Raw genomic sequence first — 24,996 nt, forward strand, 5'->3', positions numbered from 1 at the left:
ACCCTCTTTATCCCAAATTTAAAAACACTATGGAAACAAATACTTTGATATTCGTGTCTAAAATTGGCCAAACCCACTTTAAACAAGCATTAAAATATGTGGTGATGGAACAAAAGAGTTTATTCTGATATTAGCATAGAACCCGAGCGTATATCATGGGTTCAGTTGAGTTGTGATTTGTATAACTGTGTCACTGTTACACAGTAAGTTGTACAATTGATTAATTCTTAATGTACTCTGCAGAGTTTTGACCTTCAGTTTTTCAGTGTAGCTGTGTTTCATGTGAGTAGCCTCTCTGTTTTGCAAGTAAAGACGATAAAGCCCGAGTACAAGTAAGCAGGCCTTGCGATCCAAATGTCGGAGACGATTCAGCCCTAATCTGCATATCAACAGTGGGAGCTGTTAATCAATCAATCAAACAATCCAGGATAAAAAGATACCAAAAAACCTACAAAAATTTGGGATTTTTTAGTAAAGGTTCCCAGTACCTATATGCAGGTTTAAACTGCAGGATACACTTTGAAGTTCTTTTGTTCACAAAAAAAGCATAAATATATGCCTTTTTGTGTGTGTGTGTGTGTGTGTGTGTGTGTGTGTGTGTGTGTGTGTGTGTGTGTGTGTGTGTGTGTGTGTGTGTTTGAATTTGCTGGTGCAACTTTACAAAAAAGCTACCCAAATGCACTTTTTAGTGACTATGTAGCTGTGGATGTGACAACCAGCAATTACACTATGGTGAATTATTATGTTTGGGGAGGACGGGCTGATGCAGGCCAGTAGCTATCAGTCTTTCAAAGGCAACTGATGCAACTGTGGTAGCATATAAATAGGACAGATGCTAGACAGCATAAGGACTAGGACAAGTAGAGAGAAGCACTTTGAATATAGGAGCATAGCAGCAGTCATCATATGAAAGACTTGCCGTGTTTTACTGTTTAAATTTTCTTTGTATTTCATATAGATTTAGGAGGTATTTTCTGCTAAGATTACAAACCACCATATGCCTACTATTGAACACCATTGTGTCAGTCTTGCCTCATTATTATTCTTTATCTTCTGAACCTAACAGGAAAAGAGCCAAGTGCAGAGTGGAAAATTCAACACAAAGCCCACACACGACAATGACGAGGCAGAGGGAGGCAGCAGCAAAAAGACAAAGCCCCATAAATACAACTGAGAGGACGGCATATCAACGGGAGCACAGATCTACTGCATTGCCTGAAGGATCTTTCTAAGAGCACATACTCGCACACTTCTACAAAACGCATGCACACACACACAGACACACACTCACTTTTTCGACACACATGCACACATGCGCATATCAGCATCGTTAGCAAGAGCTGAGACACTGGAATTGTCAACAAATTTCAAACTGTCATCTAAAAAAACCTCCATAGTAAAATGGCATGCGTTTAGAAATTTTTTTCAAAGGTAGCAATGGCACTGGTAACTTGTTTCATGATCGTTCATTTGTTGTTTACTTATCTGAGTTTTGTTCCGAGTGAGGACACTGCTTTCTAAATGTGTGATCTTTCTAGAAAATCCCTTTGCACTGGTGAGGTCTGACACTGTATCCTGTGATAAGTATATCAATTGACAAATAAAAAAGTACTCCTACCACTACTATTACTACTACTACTACTACCCAACTTAGAATATTGTTTGTCACTCATTGTAGCAAGGTTAATTTACTCCTCCACATTTTGAAATATAGAGGCTCAAGTTGGCTGGCCAACTGTTCAACATTTAATATTTCAGCACTCTTTCTGCCTTTAACACTCCAGAGGCAAAGAGCCAAAGACTCACAATGGGTCGTCTCCCTGAGAATGTGCCATGCACTGAGTAGTAACTCCTAGCTACATGTATCTGTGTTATCTGACCTTTCTGTGTCCTTTCAATAAACTGTAATTTTCAGTAAATGTGTGAAGAATAAATGGTTATTTGTGGGAAAGAAATTAGTGAGTATGTTTGTGATTAACGGCAGAAAATATTTCGTATTGCAAAGAAAGTTCCGGTTTCACGCCCTGTGAATATGAACTGCTCGAGGTCGTGGGAGACATCGGTTGATATATTTAATTGGTTATCGAAACAGTGTATGTACCTTTTGGATTGTAAACATCTAATAATAAATATGAACATATTTATATCAAAAAAAACGCACTTGAGGTTTTCTTCAAAGAAATCCTACAGCTTTATTACTCATAGCCAAAAAAAGGTTGTTTTTTTAAAGTAACTTTGCCATGGACAGTTATGTCTCAAGCACAAATGTGGCTGGGTAAAAATGGATTTAAATTCAATAAAGCTGTGCTTATGTTAAGCCTTAGTGATTTCACTTTCAATATAAAGCAGAAAATAGGGGAGGGGAAACAAGAAAATGAAAACAACTGAAAGTTCTCATGAGGTTCATGAAAACAGCCAGAGTTACACAAAGAAGCTTGTAAACAAAGAGGAATAGTAGAATTAAGACGTGCAATATATATTTTATAAAAGCCACCGCCAACATCCCACTGTCTCATCAGTCATGGGATGCAGTGTCATTTTACAGTATCGACTATGGTATATCGCTGTCAGCATTTCAAAAGCTTCCACATGTTAAGCATCACTCTCAAATGCTCATACTATATTGTTAACTATAAAAGCACGTCTGTGGCTCCTTTAAGAGCTTTGGAAGCTCACAACTGTGTTAAGCAGCTTTATGGTCACAGCATCCCCTTCATGTGATACTTGGCTATCATCACTGAATACAACAGTGACCGTGCTGGAAAATGTTAGCCGACAGGTGGAGAATGCTATTTTAAGACGCACAATCCATCTTTTCTGTAAGTTTGACAACTTTTCCCAGGTCGACTCTGTGTCTTGCTGAGAAGAGAAGAAAAGAAAAGGACCACTGCCAGGATTTGGAGACCCAGGGTGCATCCTGCTAATGGTGACATTACACCTCGGAGCCAACTGTTTCCAGAACATTGGAAAGAAGAACTATGGTAAAGTTTTCCTATCAGACAGACAAGCCTGAGGTTTGATCAAAGTGGCATTGGAGTGTCTCTATGTCATATTCTTTTTACTGCCTCCTATTCACTGCTGATAATGATGTATTTTTCAAGGACAGAGAGTCAGATTTCATTCGTTGCTGACCTAGACAGGGAACCTATTCTTACATCCAGCCAAAGAGGACTGTTCAATGTGAATACAAAGTATTGACTGCTGTAAAGTTAATACAAATTTACTTTACTGGGTAGAGATGTTGTAAGAGATTATGAAATAAAGGTAATGGAATCCCACACAGTGTTAGCATTAAGCTTTGTCCTTGAGTTCGCTACATTCTTTCTAGTTAACAAAGCTTTATACAATTAAAAAACACATCGCTGTAAGACAAGTCTGTTAAAATATAACTCTTTACAATCTTTGATTTTCTAGGCTATAGATGCCAACCTAGAAATTCTTTTTAAAAGCACCAGTGTTGGTGTTAACAAATGAAACTCTGAGACCATAATGCAGGTTGCAGGTCCAGCCTGTCTGTGGAACTTGTTTTTCCTCCGTTTGTTGAAAATGTGCAGATACCATTTGCCTGCTGGCTTTTGTTTACACGTCCCCAATCATTGGAACAAATGACGCTGCAGCAGGCCTATTGTTGAACCTGCAATAACAGTGGTCACTCCATATTTTGCTGTTTAAAAAAATACACCATTTTCAAAATAAGCTGCCAGCATATTTAAACTACATGGACTATTGATTTGGGTCTATGGGGACCCCTACAGTAATTCATTTGACCCAATATAAAACAGCTTAAATAAACACACAGTCAAGCAGCCCTGAGACATCATTTCTCCAGTGTGTCCAGGGTAATACTCGTGGACTTCTTCCCGGTAGGTCTGAAACACCTCTCCAAGGAGGTGCTTGTGAGGCATCCTGGTGAGACACCTGGACCACCTCAAATGGATCGTTTGATCTTGGAGGTATCCTTCCCAAAATACCAGTGTTCTCACCCTGTTTTTAAGGCTTAGTCTAGTCACCACTGAGAGGAAGCTTATTGCAGCTGCTTCTATCTGCAGTGTCATTCTTTCTGTCACTACTCAGAGCTTGTGACTATAAGTGACAGTAGGAACAAAGATCGACCTGTAAGACTGACAGGTTCACATTCACACTCAGCTGAAGCTGTGTTAATCCATCTGTCAATCTTCTATTCGACTCTCCACTCACTTGTGAACAATATTCCAGAATACTTGAACTCCTCCACTTGGGGTACGAGTTAATTCCCGATCTGGAGTGGGCACTTCGTTTTCTGAGACCCAGAGCCTCAGACTCAGAGGTGCTGATTCTCATCCCAACCATTTTACAACTGGCTGCTAATTGATCCATTGCTGTAGGACAGGGAACCTAGAAATTCTGCCCATAAATATTATAAACAGACTCACTGACAAAGGGGAACATGGTGGAGATCAGCACACACTAGGAATGAATCTGACTTATTGCTGACAGTTCAAACTAAGTTCTCACTATACTGTGGTTCTACAAGGATTGGAAATAATGTGTAACTATTGGGCAAACACTGAGTAAATAAATAGTTCCATATTCACCAGGTTTTTTTCAGGTCCTCTTGCTCCCATGTTCTCTTATAAGTTGCTTATAAAAGATGGGTGTAGCTGCTGCAATGTGAACCCTGTTTTCTCAACATTAGCATTTTCTACACTATTATACTGTTTTTTGCGTGTAGAATATTTTGGCAACTGATTGGAGGATACATACTAGCATGGCAAGTACACTTTTTATTCTATATTTTTTGGATAGTGCATCCAAAGTCTGTATGGGTGCATTACACAAATGCCAATACACTTCTTCCATGTCAGCAAATAATCACAGATTATTGATCACTGGACCTAAGAGCTGGGAAACTTGGAAACTAGGAGCTATGAGAAAACTAGGAGTAGCGAGGAAACCAAGGTGTACACACGGCAATGTGGACAATGCGAGAATGAGCAGAAAGAGGCTGTATCCCAATTCAGCGTCTGCAGCCTTAAAGGCCGCATTTTAAGGCCGATTACGTCACAGCGACGCGAAGAAGGCTGTCCCAATTCGAAGGCTGCTCGAAATGCGGCCCTCAAATGCGTCCTTCATTTCCCTGAATTTCAAGGACGTGGCGGTGTAGACTTCGTGGCCCAACATATCCCAGAATGCATAGCGCGGCGGTGGGTGTGGATAATTTTGCCAGAGAAAAAAACGGCCGATGAGGGGCGTCCGAAGAGTAAACTTTAAGTAAGTACTGAACATTATGTCACTTATTTATGTGCAAATGTTTGATAACGAAGAACATTAAAACATTACTGTTGACCACATGTCGGCAAAGTTATGTGACATTAGTGACGTTTGTACTAACTTGGTTTTAAAGCCTTTACTTTAAAATATACGCCGTTCAATAGCTGACCTTAATCTTACAGAGAATGATCAAAGCTCATGTAGAAACAACCAAACAAATGAACAAAAGATTTTCTCCTTCATTTCTGTCAAACAAAGCTGTATGACACGTTTCCAGCTGTTAGTATCATGGTTGCTAGGCAACCTGGGCAGCGCAACGGAGGCTAGACCGTCCCATTTCACAAGCCTCGCACTTCCGGCCTTAGCGGTCTTTAAGTACGCGGCCCTTGAGGATCATTGAGGCTGCGTACTTTAAGGCTGCAGACCCTGAATTGGGATACAACCAGAGACTGAGGACTCGAGGATGGGAAACAGGAGGGAACACAGCTGAAACTAATCAAACAGGGAGGAAGCAAAACTGAACACACTGAACACAGGATGAAAGACTGTCAAAATAAAACGGGAAAGACAAAAAGATGCAGACTAAGACACAAGGGCTTGACACTGGGACCAGGGGAGAAACAGATGTGGAAACATAGCCGACTAGGGAAGAAAGACACGGACACAGGGGTTAAACACACATGAAGACAAGACTGACTAAATGTGGAATGTGGACACAGAGGAAGCAAGGAAACAGAACCATGAATAACACTAAATCTAAGAATATTAAAAAAACAAGAAAACACATAAACATTGGGTCACCCACCCAGGACCATGACAGATACAGTGTGTGACAATGAATAAAAATCTGACTTGTTTGTTCACAAGAAAACTTTCAGTTGGACCTTCAAGGGCATTTTCAGTTGAACATTCAATCCTGTACAAACAAAATAAAAGGGTTTTGTTATGGCTCTAAACTCTCTCTTTTTAAATCAATAACTTCTCTTTGCAGCAGACGTGGTAAAATGTTCACTCCTCACAAAGCTGAGAGCAGCATTGCTTTCAAAAATTTCAAACACAGCATCATGTTATGCTGCATAATCACATTCCTGCAATGGTAGCTGCAGTATTTACTTATGTGTGCTGCAAAATATTATTAATAATAACAATGAAAATCTGTATTAGGGAAAGTGTCAAACAACAAATGTATCTGCTCTTTCACAAAAATGTTCATTTCTCTCTTGGTTGTTTATTTTTATATTTCATTTCAAATAAATAAATCTTCATAAGATGTTCCCAATCCCCCACCTTTTCTTTTGGTTCTGTACGTGCCAGCTTCATAATCATAATTGTGCAGATGCATGATAGTACAAGGAGCTTGCATTCAAGCAGTGAACATTTTAACTAAATAGCAATGACAATGCAAAGAAACAAGGCAAACACTGAACCATCCAAGTTCCTCACTCAAAATGCTCTTTAACAGCTTCCATAGGTGATGAATTCATTGACACTTTGGGAACTAAAGTGACAGATGTGTGACCAAACAAACATGTAACATGTAACCAAAACTGGAGCACATAATTAACTTAATTTTTTCAGATAGTGACTTTATAGGTGATTTGCTACCTAACCAAATACCCAGGGTGGACAAAACATAATAGATTAAATAGATAGGTTTTCTTGTGCAATATGTTACTGATACAACGGTACTAAACCAATTTCCTTACCAACTGGACTTCCCAGAGGCATTACTTGATGACTCCTTTTTTTCAGATGCATGGCAGTAATAGTGAGCAGAAGTTTGCCTCTAATAAAAAAGAAGAAACTCTGCAAACATGGTTGAAAAAGTCATGAAGAACCGCCTGATCAAAACTGGTCACATCCTGACGCACAAACTGAACTGAAACAGACATTTGTCAGCAGTACTTCAAAATGTAGTGGAGGTCCAGTGATACAAAAGAAGGGAATGTCAATCAGATTACTGAAATGAAGAAATTAAACCCACATGTCTTTGTCTGTCTTTTGTTTTGTTGATATCTGAGTAACTGACAGCTAATCTGGTTACTGAAAGGTTGTGAACACTCACACACCACCCAGTATCAGCAAAGCCTCTTTTTTGTTGTTCTTTTGACTAAATAAATAAAACTTTTGTGCTGTTTATCTTTTCTCTACTTGTAAATTCTGCTTCACTTGTTGCACGGTGCCCTTAACATGTGGGACTGTTGCAAACATCCCCACTCCTTTGATGTAACCATTAAAAAGCTGTGATGCGAGCAGTTCACTGTGTAGGCAGGAAGCTCACAGGGATGGAAAATCTGCCTCAGAGTGTGAGGTCTTTTTACCTTTTTATCCTTCACTAGCTTGAGAATATTTTTTATTTATTTCCATTTATTCATGTGATGAATTACAAACAGATATTCCTGATTTTTGGGGTATATATTCCCTCTAAGTTATGCATTGTAGATGACTACTATATCACAGAATCACTATTAATAGTTATACTGCATTATGGTGCACACATTATTCTTCTGTTATTCCCAGCAAATAAATGTTATATTGAATCTGTTAAATAATATCTAAGGGTGTGGATAACCTGTCTACCCTACTGAAGTCAAAGGAGTTAAGAGATGGCATTCTCATACAATTATAAATGGCTAACCAGGACCACGGATATGTTTTAAGACAGCAAAGGTCAGTTGTATTATGACAGTGAATAGCTCACATCTTAAGCTCAGAAACCTAATTAAACACTCCTTCTAATTATGTAGCCAGGAACCACATCTTAAAATTCTGCTGTTGGGGGTGATACCGCATTGAGACACATGCGAATGACAGCAAAAGCTTTATAGAGCGTGCACAAGTGTGTCAAGATTGCCCACTTCATCTCCTCTTTTCTCCACAGCTCTTAAAGCTCAGCTTGCTAATGTTCTGAGAGAGTAAATGATTTTAATGAGGTGCAGGGTAGTGATGGAAGAGCTGCTTTGCACACCCATCAATTCTAAGCATGGTGGAAAGCAACCCTGAGTCACAAAACTGATCCAGATCATTTATAAGCAGTTATTTTAAACTTGTTTTGAGTACCAGAATAAGCATCGAGTCCAAATGGGTAGATGTCTGTCACAGATTAGTTTTGACTTTTAATATTCTGCTATGAAACACCCATAAATACCAGGACTCCTACTTGGCAAACACCACCCACTTGGCAGCTAATTAGACTACAGCAGCAGGAAACTACTTCCAAATACAAATGTCTTGTACCTCCTTGTACCCCCAGGTGTTTAAAATGTGTTAATTTCCTCAATTTTACTCAATTTATCACCAGCTAACCAATTAGGAAATCCAATTACTGGCATATGAATTCTATGCAAACAGTGTCAGTGAATTAGAATATTGTGAGCATTGCTCATGAACAAAGTTTTACATAAAGCTTAACCATGAATTTAACAACCATTATTTTGTACAATATTTCATTGCTATGTAAACCTAAAAGCCTTTTTCTCCTCAGAATGTATGTTATAGTAGTTTAATGACAAAGATTCATCTGGGCTATACTATTCTAAGATCCAGCTTTTTGTTTATCCGTATTTCCATGTATGAGAAAAACGCTGATGCTTAGAAGGTGTTTTTTTTTTTTTTAATTTATCTTCTTCCATTTCAGTCCATCTCTATTTTTCCAATATCAGCAGCTCCCAGGCTCTTGGACCTACTTTCTGGCTGAGTGTGAAACATTTCTTAAGACCAGTCTTTAACATTCAAGGGAGTGTAAAAACACACGCACACACACACACGCACGTACATATAAAACTGTTAAGGTCAGTTCTGTGATAGAAAGTAAGGCACACTGAAGTATTTATTTAACCATTTAATAAGTCCATAATTTCTAGTGTCTCAGATGCAGTTCCTGTTGTTTCTTCAGTTGCTTTCTATCACTCATTATGTATTGTGGATACTGAGGTGTGGCAGGGTGTGGCTTGGGCACGGCAGCAGGGGAGGATGAGACACATCGGAGCTCAATCAGCTCATCACACCTGCCCCATTCAAAAGAGTGTGCAGGGACCTGGGGGCTGTTGTTGTTGTGTGTGGCTGTACCTGGAAAACTGTAGCCGACTGCTGTGAGAGAAGCAACCGGGAATAAATTGTGTTAAACGAGCGAACTATGAGGTTGGGTCCATGATTCCCGTTAGAGAGATCTACTGACTTACAGCCAGAATGAGATCAGTGAAGAATATATGGAATATCAAATGAAAATAGAATTACCAAGGTGTGTCATTTGTTTTTAATTACTAAAGCTTAAATTAGATAATTAATTATTCTCTAGTCAAATGCACTATAAAATAAAAATGTTTTTAACAACCCAAATGTGAACAATATTACTTCATTTGATTTAATTATTTATATTCACAATAAAAGTAGTCTCATGGTGCTATTGAAAACGAAAGAACCTACAATAGACAAAAGAAGTCCCATCTGTTGCTGGGTTGGGTGAGGCGGAAAGAGATGACAGAAATAAGGAACACAGAGAGGCTACCAGGAACAGACAGGTTAAAAAAGACAAATGGCATTAGAGAGGGAATGGTAAGTTAACAACATGCAATCAGATTGGGAGTGAAAGAGCAGAGTTGGAGATCCACCAGCAGCCTGACCGTAAAACGAGAGAGGATTTCGTCCCCTGATCCATAGCTGAGCTTTATCAAAAAGCTTTAAACTTAATATTTAGAGTAGAGAGGGTTTTTTTCCCCAACGTCATCCAATCCAAACTAGGGGCTAGAACCACAGCAAAGCCTGAGGGGCTGAGCTGTCAGTTTCTTTGTCTGTAAGGAGAAAGATTTGAAATTAAATTCTGGATTTAACAGTGAACCAACGAATAGAAGATAATATGGGAAAATATAATCTCTCTGTCTAGTCCATGTTAGGAAATATTTTGCTTCTTCAGAAGAAAAAGGCTGGATATTTGTTCAATTAGGACATAATTAGGGATGGGTACCGGTTTATGTCAGAACCGGTGCCATCATGGCACCGGTTCTGACATAAACGGTAGTAACCAGACCGAAAAGCAGCGCACATTTTGGTGCTTTATTTCGGTGCTTTTTTCCTGAGCTGTGATACACTTCTAGCCATTCATTTTACGTTTCTGAGGATAGTAGGCGGGTCCAGGTACGTACGTTCTTTTAGAGCAGAGCTACAGATTAAAAATGCCCAAGGCAAAGCGGTCAAAAGTATGGCTGTACTTCACAGCAAAATATGCAAACAAGTCTGCAACAAGTGCTTTAAGCTGATACTGTGATACTGTCAAAGGAGGTAACACCTTGAATCCGATGAAACACCTGGCGACGCATAGGGTTTTTTTTTTAAAGCTGAGAAATGCGCCGTATTTGATAGCTTGCTGCGAGACCTCACACCGAGCACATCTACTGCGGGTGTGGTGCCTGTTATCAGACCCGGAGTTAGCAACATCCCCCAAAAACCCGAAGAATAGAGTCCTGGCCCCTAGCCCTGCCAGTGTAGCAGAAATGATGACGGATGATGATGGCAGCAGCAGCCGTTCTTCTCTGCGTGAGTAGCTTAATGTTGTTCGTGTGTAATTTACATTGAGTAGGCTAACCACGTTATTACATTAATGCATGTAAGGTGAACTAGCAAACATCATCATAGCTACATGCAGCTGTCTTCTTGTTTGATGGCAGATACTCCCTTCACCCTGGCCAAAAAGGCTAAAATGACCAAAGAAAAAGAGGGAAATAGCTAAACATGAGAGGTTTTTGGATAAAGTTTGTGGTTTCTTTCCATTGTTTACTCACTGCTTCCAGCCAAGAGTGATACCATTTATGCCCCATAGCTGCAGAAAAGGCTAACATTGTTATCTTTTTACAAAAAAACAGCTGAACATGAGAGGTTTTTGGACAAAGTTTGTGGTTTTTTTCCATTGTTTAAGCATTGCTTCCAGCCAAGAGTGATACCATATATGCCCTATAGCTGCAGAAAAGGCTAACATTGTTATCTTTTTACAAAAAAAACAGCTGAACATGGGAGGTTTTTGGACCAATTTTGTGTTCTCCATTCTTTAAGCACCGGTTTGAGCACTGTTTGAGCACCGGCACCGTTTCAAAAGTACCGATTTAGCACCGGTATCAGATAAAACCTAAGCGATACCCATCCCTAGCCATAATGTTCAAGAATGTCCCTTTAGGTTTGTCACAGCAGTACTTAAGGCCAAGGTACATCCATCCAAATGAAGTACCTGGTAAGACAGAGATTTACCTGAGATTAAGGAATGCATTCATACCAAAAAGTTGCTTCCAGCACAGAACTCTGTGGAACTCAACTTTTGTGTCTGAGAAAGTTTCCCATTTAGATGGCCTAATTGTAGTTTATCAGATAAAGACTATTTTGTCTTTGCTGCAAAATGTGATCCGCTCTTTGGTACATTAGCAGAAAAATCATCGACAATGATGATGGCATGGGACGGCAGCTCTGACCATGTCTGCTTTAATAAAACTGGAAAGTTGAGCCAGTGCAGACTCAGCAGCACTTTCAGATTAGCATCTATGAAAATTTCTAAAGGTAATAAGTTTAACCAGGAGTTTTGCCAATAATCCACTTTTTCATTCATATTTCAATTCTCCCTGTAGATATTGACAGTTAATCATGCTATATGTTGATCAAGCCTTTTAACTGAGCTTATTTTTTGTTATCAATAATAGTTATTTATAGTTATTAGTTATTAAAATTATTTAACTGTAGTATTAATAATATTTTACAATTATTTAAACAGGAAGGGGTGCAGAAGGCAGAAGGCAAAGATGTCCATGTAAAGTGCAGACCTTATTTCATCTGAACTGAGCACTACATCGTGTACGTTATGTGAGAATTCAGATAAAATTTACAATACAGTTTCTGTAAGGCAAAATAAATCATTATGTTGATTAATTATCAAGTTATTAGATCAATTATGACAAATATAAAATGTATACACATCCAAACAAACAAATGTTATTCATTTTATTACCATGAGAAGCACAAATTTGCAGGGGGGTGCAAGTAATGTACTAACAAATAATACAATGTAAGCATGGGTTTCATACATGGGATTCTCCGAAAACAGTGCAGCACTTCAGATAAAAGAAGGCTGAAGAAGAATCAGTAAGTGGTGTGAACTTTAATTTTTTAATCTTTAATTGCTAACTGCTTACGGACCTGATGAAACTGTATTGGGCTATTTTAGTCTGTGCAACTGGCAGTGAATTAACCAAAAAAAGTATTTAGTAGGGCACCTTTAGACTCAAAGTTAGATTCAGTCACTATGCAGAAGAGAGCTAAGAGATCAGCTAGCAGCAGTATACTGCTGTGCATTGCAAATAAAAAATTTAAATAAAAATAAAACAGGCAAACAAACATGCAATGCTCTATATATGAACTCTCTAGCTAGCACATGTAAGCAGGCACTGCCTGTCTTGGTGCCCTACACTGGGTTGAGAAAAAAATCAACAAGTCTCTCAAATATATTCAGCCTAATTTCTTTTAATTCATTATAATTTATACTCCCTCTGTTTTATTAGCACTTGCAATAATCATTCTATGGTCAAAAACACAGTATAAGCACATAAGACTCAACAATTCTACATTAACTTTTAAAATCCCTAATTTTACACTAAATTATTATATTAATATTATATTATATTGTATTATTATATTAAATAGAATTGATGTGGCCCAATTATAAAGTATAATGCAATGAAAAGGACAAAGAGTACAAAACTAAATAACAGTAACTAATTTCAAAAATTAATCTGACTGAAAAAAATGGACACATTGACACAGGTTTCAAGGAGAAGATCAACAGCCCAATGCCCCTTTGATTCCAAATGCTTTATAATCGCACCCAGTGTGAAAGCAAGATTGTTAAACACATTCCAGCCTTGGCAAATTCTTTAGCTACAGTGATGAGCACTTTGCAAATATCCTCTGTCACACAATAAAGAATCCTTTTCAAATGAGCTATGAAAAGGAAAATAAATAAGAAAGTAATTACCATTAAAAATATTAATACACAGAATGTCTCTGACTGTTCAGAGTACTCAGCTTTGATGGTGTTTTCTCTTAATTTATGTAAAATTCATTTATTAGAGCAGAATGTAGTGACTAAAGGACCATGTCCCTACTCAGACCTAAAGACTGAAAAAAACCTTCTTAGCTCACTAGTTGCCTAACATGTTAAGTGGTTTGGACAAGGCTGTAATCACAATATATACTAGGAGGAGAAGCATCTATGCAATTTCCACCAATTGTAGTATGTGTACCACAGTTCGGGGGGTAATTTATCAGACTGGTATTAGGCAGAAGCATTTGTTCAGCAGTAGGTGGTATTCTCAATATAATATATATTATACTATCTTTTTATTTATACCTAATCTGGATTAAAATGTGAGAAAATGTAAAGTTTGGATCAAATAACAGTGAGTTGTTGTTGGGAAACTTTTTTGTTGCTTCAAATCAATGAACGCTTTACTTTAGCCAGGAAAATGGAGGTTTAATGTCAAAGCATTCATTTTTGCGGGAACTATACCTTTGGAGATAAGTAATGTTTATCTAAAAAGCAAGTGCTGAAATAAGAAGTGGAAACAAAAGAAGGGATGAAGGTTAATGCAGTAAATAAATTCAATGAAATAAATAGTTGGTAAACTGAAGAAAACACAAATTTGGGCCACCATTAAGTTACATAGGTGATACAGATACACTGGTTTCATGTGTCAAATTCCAGGTGACATACATGAAACATGGCACATGAAACAAATGCAACGTGAGAACATAACATCACATTTGCAGGGGGATGATGAAATGAACATAAATACAAGAAAATCAAAAGATTATATATCATCTTATTATATATAATCTGATATATATTATATTATATATTAGATTTTATATATATATAAAACAAAATTCAGTTTTGCCCACCTGTTAAAGAGGAAAAAGTCTACATGCGGACACATAAATATTCTATACTTATTATAATGAGATGAGAAGCATCTCAAAAGATGGCTATTTCACTCATTATATCTCCTTGTTTCTATGTTATCCATTTTTTTTCAATGAGGAAATTGGGTTTCTTTTTGTCTTTGGCATCTCATAAAAAACTTTCCTTCATTTCCATTTCTGTGTACCTGTCCCAATCAGTGGAGTGAGTATTCACTTTTCAGTTCTATGTTATGTAACGCTGTAGACACTCGCAGTTTCTACAGGTGAGAAAGGCCACACTTGCGAAGCAATCATTAAAAGTAATCACAAGGAGGTTTTTGGTGCCACATGCTCTTCGCAACCATTTTCAACAAGCAATATCAAGCACCCTCCAGGAACCACTCGCCAGCCAGAAACCCTCGAGACTGGTGATGCTGTATCACCTTTAGTAGGCAGAGAACTCTCAAGCAATATGTATATGATGTCACATGAGAAGCCTCTCTAGGTTTAACTACTTTACATCTAACTGGCATCAATGGACAGAAAACCTCCAAACACTAACCATAGCCGACAAATAGCACAAACTACAAACTAGTGGAGACTTGCTTGGAAAGTAGAAAACAGGAGAGAAGTGCTTTGTATCATAAAAGGTACTTGAGTGGCCTTGGCCCACACCAGGACAACAGAGCCCTAACCACAATCTTTTTAAAAAAAAAAAAGGCTTTAAACCTGTGGGGATCTGAATTAGCCAATTGTAAAATCAAGTCTTTTCCTAACCCCTGATTTTTCGACAATTTTTAAAATGCAGATTTTAAGTTATTTATCTGAAAAAATTTATTAATTAAAAGATAATATAGAAGAAGAAAAATGCAGTTCTGTTCAAATATTGTGAGCCGTGCAGTTCCTGTTAATTTTTAGTTAATATTTTTATAATTTTTTTCAATCCAGTCATTGTAACCGACCATTTTTAGAGGGATGTTTTTATTTAGTGAGCCACTCAAAAGCAGTCTATAAATCATTCAAGCAGACAGTCATCAAACTCATCAAAGGGCTGAAATGTTGCGTCTACACATAACTGACAATTAAGCAAAGAACCAAATTAAAACTATATCTTTGTTACTAGCAAAAGTGTGTGATTAGTTACAATTTCTTTAGTTGAATCTCTGAAAAATGCTTCTAGTCACGGTGTGGCATGTGTCCCTAATTAGTTTGAGGAAACTGGAAAGGACAAAAGAAGACGTGGCAGACCTAAAACATTATCTACAGTTGATGAACAGTATTTAAAGAATCATGCATTTGGTAAATAAGAATATATATATCTATATCTATATCTAAAAACACCCAGCACGCCCCTGCGGGCGGTTTATCCTTCAAGCTCGGGTCCTCTACCAGAGGCCTGGGAGCTTGAGTGTCCTGCGCAGTATCTTAGCTGTTCCCAGGACTGTGCTCTTCTGGACAGAGATCTCCGATGTTGTTCCCGGGATCTGCTGGAGCCACTCGCCTAGCTTGGGAGTCACCGCACCTAGTGCTCCGATTACCACGGGGACCACCGTTACCTTCAACCTCCACATCCTCTCGAGCTCTTCTCTGAGCCCTTGGTATTTCTCCAGCTTCTCGTGTTCCTTCTTCCTGATATTGCTGTCATTCGGAACCGCTACATCGATCACTACGGCCGTCTTCTTCTGTTTGTCTACCACCACTATGTCCGGTTGGTTAGCCACCACCATTTTGTCCGTCTGTATCTGGAAGTCCCACAGGATCTTAGCTCGGTCATTCTCCACCACCCTTGGGGGCATCTCCCATTTTGACCTCGGGTCTTCCAGGTTATACTCGGCACAGATGTTCCTGTACACTATGCCGGCCACTTGGTTATGGCGTTCCATGTATGCCTTGCCTGCTAGCATCTTGCACCCTGCTGTTATGTGCTGGATTGTCTCTGGGGCATCTTTACACAGCCTGCACCTGGGGTCTTGCCTGGTGTGATAGACCCCAGCCTCTATGGATCTTGTACTCAGAGCTTGTTCTTGTGCTGCCATGATTAGTGCCTCTGTGCTGTCTTTCAGTCCAGCTTTGTCCAGCCACTGGTAGGATTTCTGGATATCAGCCACCTCCTCTATCTGCCGGTGGTACATACCGTGCAGGGGCCTGTCCTTCCATGATGGTTCCTCGTCTCCCTCCTCTTTCTTGGGTTTCTGCTGCCTGAGGTATTCACTGAGCACTCGGTCAGTTGGGGCCATCTTCCCAATGTATTCTTGGATGTTCCTTGTCTCATCCTGGACTGTGGTGCTGACACTCACCAGTCCCCGGCCCCCTTCCTTCCGCTTAGCGTACAGCCTCAGGGTGCTGGACTTGGGGTGAAACCCTCCATGCATGGTAAGGAGCTTTCTTGTCTTTATGTCAGTGGCTTCTATCTCCTCCTTTGGCCAGCCTATTACCCCAGCAGGGTACCTGATCACGGGCAGGGCGTACGTGTTGATGGCCCGGATCTTGTTCTTACCATTCAGCTGACTCCTCAGGACTTGCCTGACCCTCTGCAGATACTTGGTGGTTGCAGCTTTTCTAGCGGCCTCTTCATGGTTCCCATTTGCCTGCGGGATCCCCAGGTACTTGTAACTGTCCTCTATGTCTGCAATGTTGCCTTCTGGTAGTTCCCTATGCAACTACCAGGCCTATGCAGAACAGCAGTGGGGACAGAGCATCTCCTTGGTAGATCCCGCACTTGATGGTGACTTGTGTTATGGGCTTGGAGTTGGCCTCTAGTGTTGTACGCCACATCCCCATTGAGTTCCTGATGAAGGCTCTTAGGGTCCCATTGATCTTGTACAATTCTAGGCATTCCAGTATCCAGCTGTGGGGCATTGAGTCATAGGCCTTCTTGTAATCAATCCAGGCTGTGCACAGGTTGGTCAGTCTGGTCTTGCAGTCTCGGCTGACTGTTCTGTCTACCAGTAGCTGGTGTTTTGCGCCTCTGGTATTCTTGCCAATTCCTTTCTGTGTCCCGCTCATGTATTGACCCATGTGCCTGTTCATCTTAGCCGATATGATGCCTGACAGGAGCTTCCATGTAGTACTGAGGCAGATTATTGGTCAGTAGTTGGAGGGGACCGGTCCCTTCTTGGGGTCCTTGGGGATCAGGACCGTCCGGCCTTCAGTTAGCCATTCCGGGTGTCTCTCGTTAACTAGCAGCTGGTTCATTTGTGCTGCCAGGCGCTCGTGGAGTGCAGTCAGCTTCTTTAGCCAGTAGGCGTGAACCATGTCGGGCCCTGGTGCTGTCCAACTCTTCATACTGGAGACCCTTTCTTGGATATCTGCCACTGTGATGGTTACTGGACCCTGTTCAGGGAGGTCGCTGTGGTCTGCCCTCAGATCCACTAGCCAAGAGCATTGCCGTTATGGGTTGCGTCCTTCTCCCATATGCTCTTCCAGTATTGCTCCGTCTCCAGCCTTGGTGGTGCTGTTCTCTTATTATATATATATATATAAATATATATATATATATATATATATATGGATAGCGTAGTGGTTAAACTACACGCCTTTGGAACAGAGGATCGCAAGTTCGATTCCTGCCTGGGGCGTCTGTATCCAGTAAGGGTCCTAAGGCTAGACCCCCTATGCTAAGCAAGCCTACCGCAGACATGAGCGAGACAGATAAATATGAAGGCATGCCGGCTCGGACGTCGCCCGGATCAACAAGGTCCGCGTCAGGTGTTGAGGAACCAGGGCACCCTGACGAAAAGTGGGCTACTGGAACAAGAAGGCATCGGTGGGCAAGGGACGAAAACAGGGCGTTGTTGGAATGCTACTACGCAAGTAACCCCGGCGGAAGGGGCTACATGAATAGGATGAGGGACCTATGGATTCTTCGATACCCAACATCCACAATGACGGCGAAACAACTAGTAGCTCAGTGTTCCAACATTCGAAAGAAGGGACTGCTCTCACAGCTAGAGATTGACGAGGTACAACACAAATGCTACGGCAAGGAGGAGTCAGGACGCCAGGTCAGGGGGGAGATATCATCACCCCCACCCGAGATTGGGTACATAGCCCCAAGTGCGATAGGAGAAGGATCGTTCATGGCCAAGCTTGAAACCTGGATCCCCCGTAGCCGGTTACCAAGATTACGTGAAGTACCCTCAGAAGGTCTGCTAGATGATGTTAATGCAGCACTACGGGCAATACCTACAACCACGATTACCGACACTAACAAGCTGATCTACAATACGGCAGCAGTGATCAGTGAGATGCTTGGCTACAAGTTGAACAGCGACAAGGGGCAGTACCCTCCATGGAGAAGGAGGCTAGAGGGCAAGATCAAAGTAGCACGGAGGGAGGTTAGCCAACTAACGGAGTTGCAGAAAGGTGCGACAAAGAAGGTGCATAAGAAATACAGCAAGCTGTCCATACCCGAGGCCTTGGAAACTGCCAAGCAAAGACTCACAGCCTTGGCCAGCCGCTTGAGGAGGTACACCAGAGAGATAGAAGGCAGGAGAATAAACCAGCTGTTCGCCACAGAACCAGCAAAGGTGTACTCTCAGTGGCAAGGGAACAATAAGAGAACAGCACCACCAAGGCTGGAGACGGAGCAATACTGGAAGAGCATATGGGAGAAGGATGCAACCCATAACGGCAATGCTCAGTGGCTAGAGGATCTGAGGGCAGACCACAGCGACCTCCCTGAACAGGGTCCAGTAACCATCACAGTGGCAGATATCCAAGAAAGGGTCTCCAGTATGAAGAGTTGGACAGCACCAGGGCCCGACATGGTTCACACCTACTGGCTGAAGAAGCTGACTGCACTCCACGAGCGTCTGGCAGCACAAATGAACCAGCTGCTAGTTAACGAAAGACACCCGGAATGGCTAACTGAAGGCCGGACGGTCCTGATCCCCAAGGACCCCAAGAAGGGACCGGTCCCCTCCAACTACCGACCAATAACCTGCCTCAGTACTACATGGAAGCTCCTGTCAGGTATCATATCGGCTAAGATGAACAGGCACATGGGTCAATACATGAGCGGGACACAGAAAGGAATTGGCAAGAATACCAGAGGTGCAAAACACCAGCTACTGGTAGACAGAACAATCAGCCGAGACTGCAAGACCAGACTGACCAACCTGTGCACTGCCTGGATTGATTACAAGAAGGCCTATGACTCAATGCCCCACAGCTGGATACTGGAATGCCTAGAATTGTACAAGATCAATGGGACCCTAAGAGCCTTCATCAGGAACTCAATGGGGATGTGGCGTACAACACTAGAGGCCAACTCCAAGCCCATAGCACAAGTTACCATCAAGTGCGGGATCTACCAAGGAGATGCTCTGTCCCCACTGCTGTTCTGCATAGGCCTGAACCCCCTCAGTGAGATCATTAACAAGACTGGCTACGGATACCGACTACGGAACGGAGCAGTTGTCAGCCACCTCCTGTACATGGATGACATCAAGCTGTATGCCAAGAGTGAACGAGACATCGATTCACTGATCCACACTACCAGGCTATACAGCAATGACATTGGAATGTCGTTCGGACTGGAGAAGTGTAGTCGGATGGTATCAAAGAGAGGGAAGGTAGTCAGAACTGAGGGGATTGAACTACCAGAAGGCAACATTGCAGACATAGAGGACAGTTACAAGTACCTGGGGATCCCGCAGGCAAATGGGAACCATGAAGAGGCCGCTAGAAAGGCTGCAACCACCAAGTACCTGCAGAGGGTCAGGCAAGTCCTGAGGAGTCAGCTGAATGGTAAGAACAAGATCCGGGCCATCAACACATACGCCCTGCCCGTGATCAGGTACCCTGCTGGGGTAATAGGCTGGCCAAAGGAGGAGATAGAAGCCACTGACATAAAGACAAGAAAGCTCCTTACCATGCATGGAGGGTTTCACCCCAAGTCCAGCACCCTGAGGCTGTACGCTAAGCGGAAGGAAGGGGGCCGGGGACTGGTGAGTGTCAGCACCACAGTCCAGGATGAGACAAGGAACATCCAAGAATACATTGGGAAGATGGCCCCAACTGACCGAGTGCTCAGTGAATACCTCAGGCAGCAGAAACCCAAGAAAGAGGATGGAGACGAGGAACCATCATGGAAGGACAGGCCCCTGCACGGTATGTACCACCGGCAGATAGAGGAGGTGGCTGATATCCAGAAATCCTACCAGTGGCTGGACAAAGCTGGACTGAAAGACAGCACAGAGGCACTAATCATGGCAGCACAAGAACAAGCTCTGAGCACAAGATCCATAGAGGCTGGGGTCTATCACACCAGGCAAGACCCCAGGTGCAGGCTGTGTAAAGATGCCCCAGAGACAATCCAGCACATAACAGCAGGGTGCAAGATGCTAGCAGGCAAGGCATACATGGAACGCCATAACCAAGTAGCCGGCATAGTGTACAGGAACATCTGTGCTGAGTACAACCTGGAAGTCCCAAGGTCAAAATGGGAGATGCCCCCAAGGGTGGTGGAGAATGACCGAGCTAAGATCCTGTGGGACTTCCAGATACAGACGGACAAAATGGTGGTGGCTAACCAACCGGACATAGTGGTGGTAGACAAACAGAAGAAGGCGGCCGTAGTGATCGATGTAGCGGTTCCGAATGACAGCAATATCAGGAAGAAGGAACACGAGAAGCTGGAGAAATACCAAGGGCTCAGAGAAGAGCTCGAGAGGATGTGGAGGGTGAAGGTAACGGTGGTCCCCGTGGTAATCGGAGCACTAGGTGCGGTGACTCCCAAGCTAGGCGAGTGGCTCCAGCAGATCCCGGGAACAACATCGGAAATCTCTGTCCAGAAGAGCGCAGTCCTGGGAACAGCTAAGATACTGCGCAGGACCCTCAAGCTCCCAGGCCTCTGGTAGAGGACCCGAGCTTGAAGGATAAACCGCCCGCAGGGGCGTGCTGGGTGTTTTTTTATATTTTTTTTTTTTTTTTTTTTTTTAAAGCCTGATTTTCTGTTACTTTCCAACTCAGCAAAACTCATTTCAGTTAAAAAGATAATAAATAGCATTGCATCCACCCAAACCAAGTACCTGAATGTTACTCGATGCTGAACACAAACACTTTCATCTGTTCCACTGATTTGGACAATTAAATGGACATAAATATATGCGCCTGCTGTTCTGAGATCAGACATTGGCAAAGAGTAATATTTTTTTTACACTGATTATACAAAAGGAGCTCACAGGTCAGCACAGATGTCTTTTTTCTTTTCCTTCCTTTCTTTCTGAAGATCTTGCTGATGCTAATATGAGTGTTATACACCAACTGGACAAAAAAGCATTTAATCTGTGTTATAGATAAAACCTGGGAAAAGAAAAACATGTCACTGTCGCTGATAATGCATTAGATTTGGGAGTTTTATAGACTGCATACTTCACTGCAGAAGTATTCTAGGTTACTCTAGTCCATTGGGCATTAGACACCTCCAAAATGACTGTATAAAGAGTCTTTTAGAGACACGTTTTTTGTGCTTCATTGTGGAAAGTTACAGTTGTCATGCTTACAGACTTTGACAATGTGGCAAAAACGCACGTCAGGCAAATGTTGTCAATAAGGACTTTGTTTCCAAACTATGACAGTGAGGTAGAATGCACAATACAAGGATTCTAGCATACTTTTTATTGTTATTCATTCAAATGTTTTTTCCTGCTATGTCAAAACTGCAGCTGTGAGAAGGATTTTTGGTATAGTGGCATGTAATGTAATGTAATGTAAATTTAATGTAATTCAGATTAAAGAGCAAAGGTCTAAATTTAAAAGTCAAAAATAGTTACATTTGAAAAATAGAAACAGTTCATTTTTATTTGAGAAAAGGGAAATCACTAGCAAATAATTTGACAGAAACACAGAGCATGGTCAAAGTTGTTATAGACAGTGTTTTGGAAAATGGGTGGTTGGTTACTAATACATATTCGGCTAACAAACAGCATAATTCCTTCCATCATCTGCTCTGGTGTGGTCTCCATGACTTCCTGCTTTTGTAAAGAGTGGTCTAGCTTTTTCCAGTAATGGTGCTTTTATTTTTGACAAAAACAAACAAACATATCATACGACTGATCCATAGAATACATGTGCCATAAAACTAGAGCAATGATTTTTTTTTTTTTTTTAAAGATTAAAAGGCTGTTTAAAGATATACTGGAAGCTAATTCTCTCTGAGATCATCACTGTCAGTAGCCCTGTTCACATTATTAAAGTTACTTGATTTAATTTTAATGTAAAACTATTGATTGTTGAGGCTTTTAGGCTATTGAACTCAAAGTCCTTTTCAATTTGTACAACCTGAAATGGTAAAGGAGAATTTATACCACTGAAAAACTGTAGAACCAAAGAATGACAATCTCATCTACTATACTTCCCTTAAATTCTGGGCCCAATCAAATATCGTCAGTAACTGGTGGTTAATGACATGGCTGACTGCCAGCAGCTTAAAGATGCTGTCGAAACTGAGGTCAGATGCATGTAGGCGGTGGAATTAGAGCTGCTTTGGATTTTGAAACGATAAAATCCAAGCCTCTGTGATCATGCAGCTGTGTTTTTCATACAAACTAATTGTGTTTTTCTGAACATTATTCCTTTGTTTTGTAAACTCAAGTAAATCATTTTTTAATGAAAACTGACATAAAACATGTTTGTTAATAACAATACTTATAAAAACAACAATAATAACAATGCTCAACAAGAGCTGCTGTTGCAAACGTGAAAAAAGGAAACTGGCTGACTGTAAAGGCCATAGAATATGAGTCAAATCATGTATCTATTGATGGGAGCACTGTTAACCCACAGGAAAACACTGCCACCTGGATTGAAATGTTTCAGAAGTGGACAAAAAAGGTGCCCTCTCAGGATGTTTTGAATTTGAAGGCACAAGTGGACCCAAACTATGTAACCAAAATGCCATTCCACAGCATAACAGCACCACCACATCCTTTTGCTTAGTCTGCACATAAAAGTAGGTTTCTATGTTCACACAATATTGCTCTGCTGTGAATTTCATAAAGAAAACCTGAGTTTAGAGAAATGCAAAAATTGACATGTGACCTCATCTAAGTACTATAAAATGCTTTTTTCCCCTGTGGGAAAGCCAGTCAGTTTTAAGTTAATTAGATCATTAAATGGAAGGATGTCCATGTCACCTTCCTTTGAGGCTTTGTTAGATTATCGGATATGCATATCTATCTACCTATCTATCTATTTATATGTATACATATATCTTGTATCTTGGTCCCAGGTGTTCCCCAGGTAAGCGCATGCACTCGAACATCCATGTGATGTAAAAGAAAACACGACACAGCAGACCAGACCACCTTTTTCTGTTGCTCTGTGGTCCAGTTCTGATGCTGCATCAGTGAACTTTGGCTGTCTGTGACTCTGTTGCTGGTTTATCCTTCATTGGACCACATTTGATCACCACAGACCAGGATCATACAAGTTTGCATACCTGGTTTGGAATTCATCCAAACCAGCATACTTGTTCAGTAATTTTCTAATTGCACTGTCACAAATTTTTACATTTAACATGGTAATTGAGGCCTGTATACAGTACATAATAATTTTATTAGATGAGGTATGGCTATTGCCATCAGACAAGATCAAGATTAAATCTTAGAAACTTCCTGGTCAGAAGCTGCCATTTTATTTCCTTCTTGTAATAAGTCCCCACACAGGAAGCACACAGCCTTTCTGATATGAACAGAACTGTTTGGAATCATAGAAATATGTGGAGTAGTGACAAAGACAAAGTGTGTTCATCTCTGTGATAGTGAGCTTCACCTTATACTCTCATCATAACTTATCGCTTGTTAAGCCTATGGAGAAGAACGCTGAGTCTTAGTGTGCTTTTACAAGTTTGGGGTCATTGAAGGTGGAGGACTTCTCTCTGCCATAATCTTCCATATCTGATATTGAAGTAGACAACCGAAAGGATCCAAATGTCTGGTAACTTCCCTTAAAACCCCCAGGGTGATGGCTGAGCTTTTACAGGATGACATTAGAGTATAGGAGTGCACAGGAGAAGTCAAGCACTGCTGTGAGAGTGCAGTTTATAAAAAGGATCTCCACATTCTTTATAAGGAACCATGACTAGATAGGAAAAAAAGTTTTAAGCCTAATCATCTGTTCCTTCACTCACATTGACATTTCTTTGGACTTCATATCGGCAGTTCTAGTGAAAAGATCTCCATATCTTCTCAATTTGTTATTGAATTATGAGGAAACAGACCTTACTTGGCCAATCAATTGTCAAATTACTTTTGAGCTTTGAGATTGCTTGATTTAAAACACATTGTGATGTTTTAGAGAAATAAAAAAAACCAACTGAAATTAAATTGAACTAAATTTTCATTTACATAAATTTTTATCTCTTTTATTGTTTGGTGAACTAGTGTTGACTGTCCCGGTAATTGCCAACTATGATGGACTATTTTCCTCTTTGGGGAGGGCACTAATGAAACTTTCGTGCTTTGGCTGACTTCCAGAATTTGCAATACAAATACAGAAAATAAAAAAAGCAAATTAAAACAACAACAACAAGCAAGTTTATTATTGTAAGTTATTATTTTCTGATTGAATAATTACTAACAATTATTCTGTCAATTCAATTATGAAAGCAAGAACATAAGAATAATTAATAAAAGACATAAATGTTTTTAAATTTATTGTATATTCTGATAACCCACTGATTTGTTGATCACGACTCAAAGCAATATCACAACTAATTAATTGTATGCAAAAATGTCAATTTGAGCCTGCTGAGCCTCAACACCTCCCTTTGCAACTGGATCCTGGACTTTCTGACGGAGAGACCTC

General features: G+C 40.7%; 1 protein-coding gene across 2 annotated transcripts in view; it reads left to right on the top strand.

Moving 5' to 3' along the window:
* luzp2 (leucine zipper protein 2) overlaps positions 1-1,955 on the top strand; it is a 149,408-nt gene extending 147,453 nt beyond the window's left edge. For both annotated transcript variants that reach the window (XM_026161602.2, XM_026161611.2), the window contains one exon: positions 1,067-1,955. In XM_026161602.2, the coding sequence (XP_026017387.1) occupies positions 1,067-1,174 (108 nt within the window). In that variant the 3' untranslated portion in view covers positions 1,175-1,955. The remainder of the gene's footprint in view (positions 1-1,066) is intronic.
* The last annotated feature ends 23,041 nt before the right edge of the window (positions 1,956-24,996 follow it).

This window comes from Astatotilapia calliptera, chromosome 1, assembly GCF_964374335.1.
Source record: "Astatotilapia calliptera chromosome 1, fAstCal68.1, whole genome shotgun sequence".
Taxonomy (NCBI): domain Eukaryota; kingdom Metazoa; phylum Chordata; class Actinopteri; order Cichliformes; family Cichlidae; genus Astatotilapia; species Astatotilapia calliptera.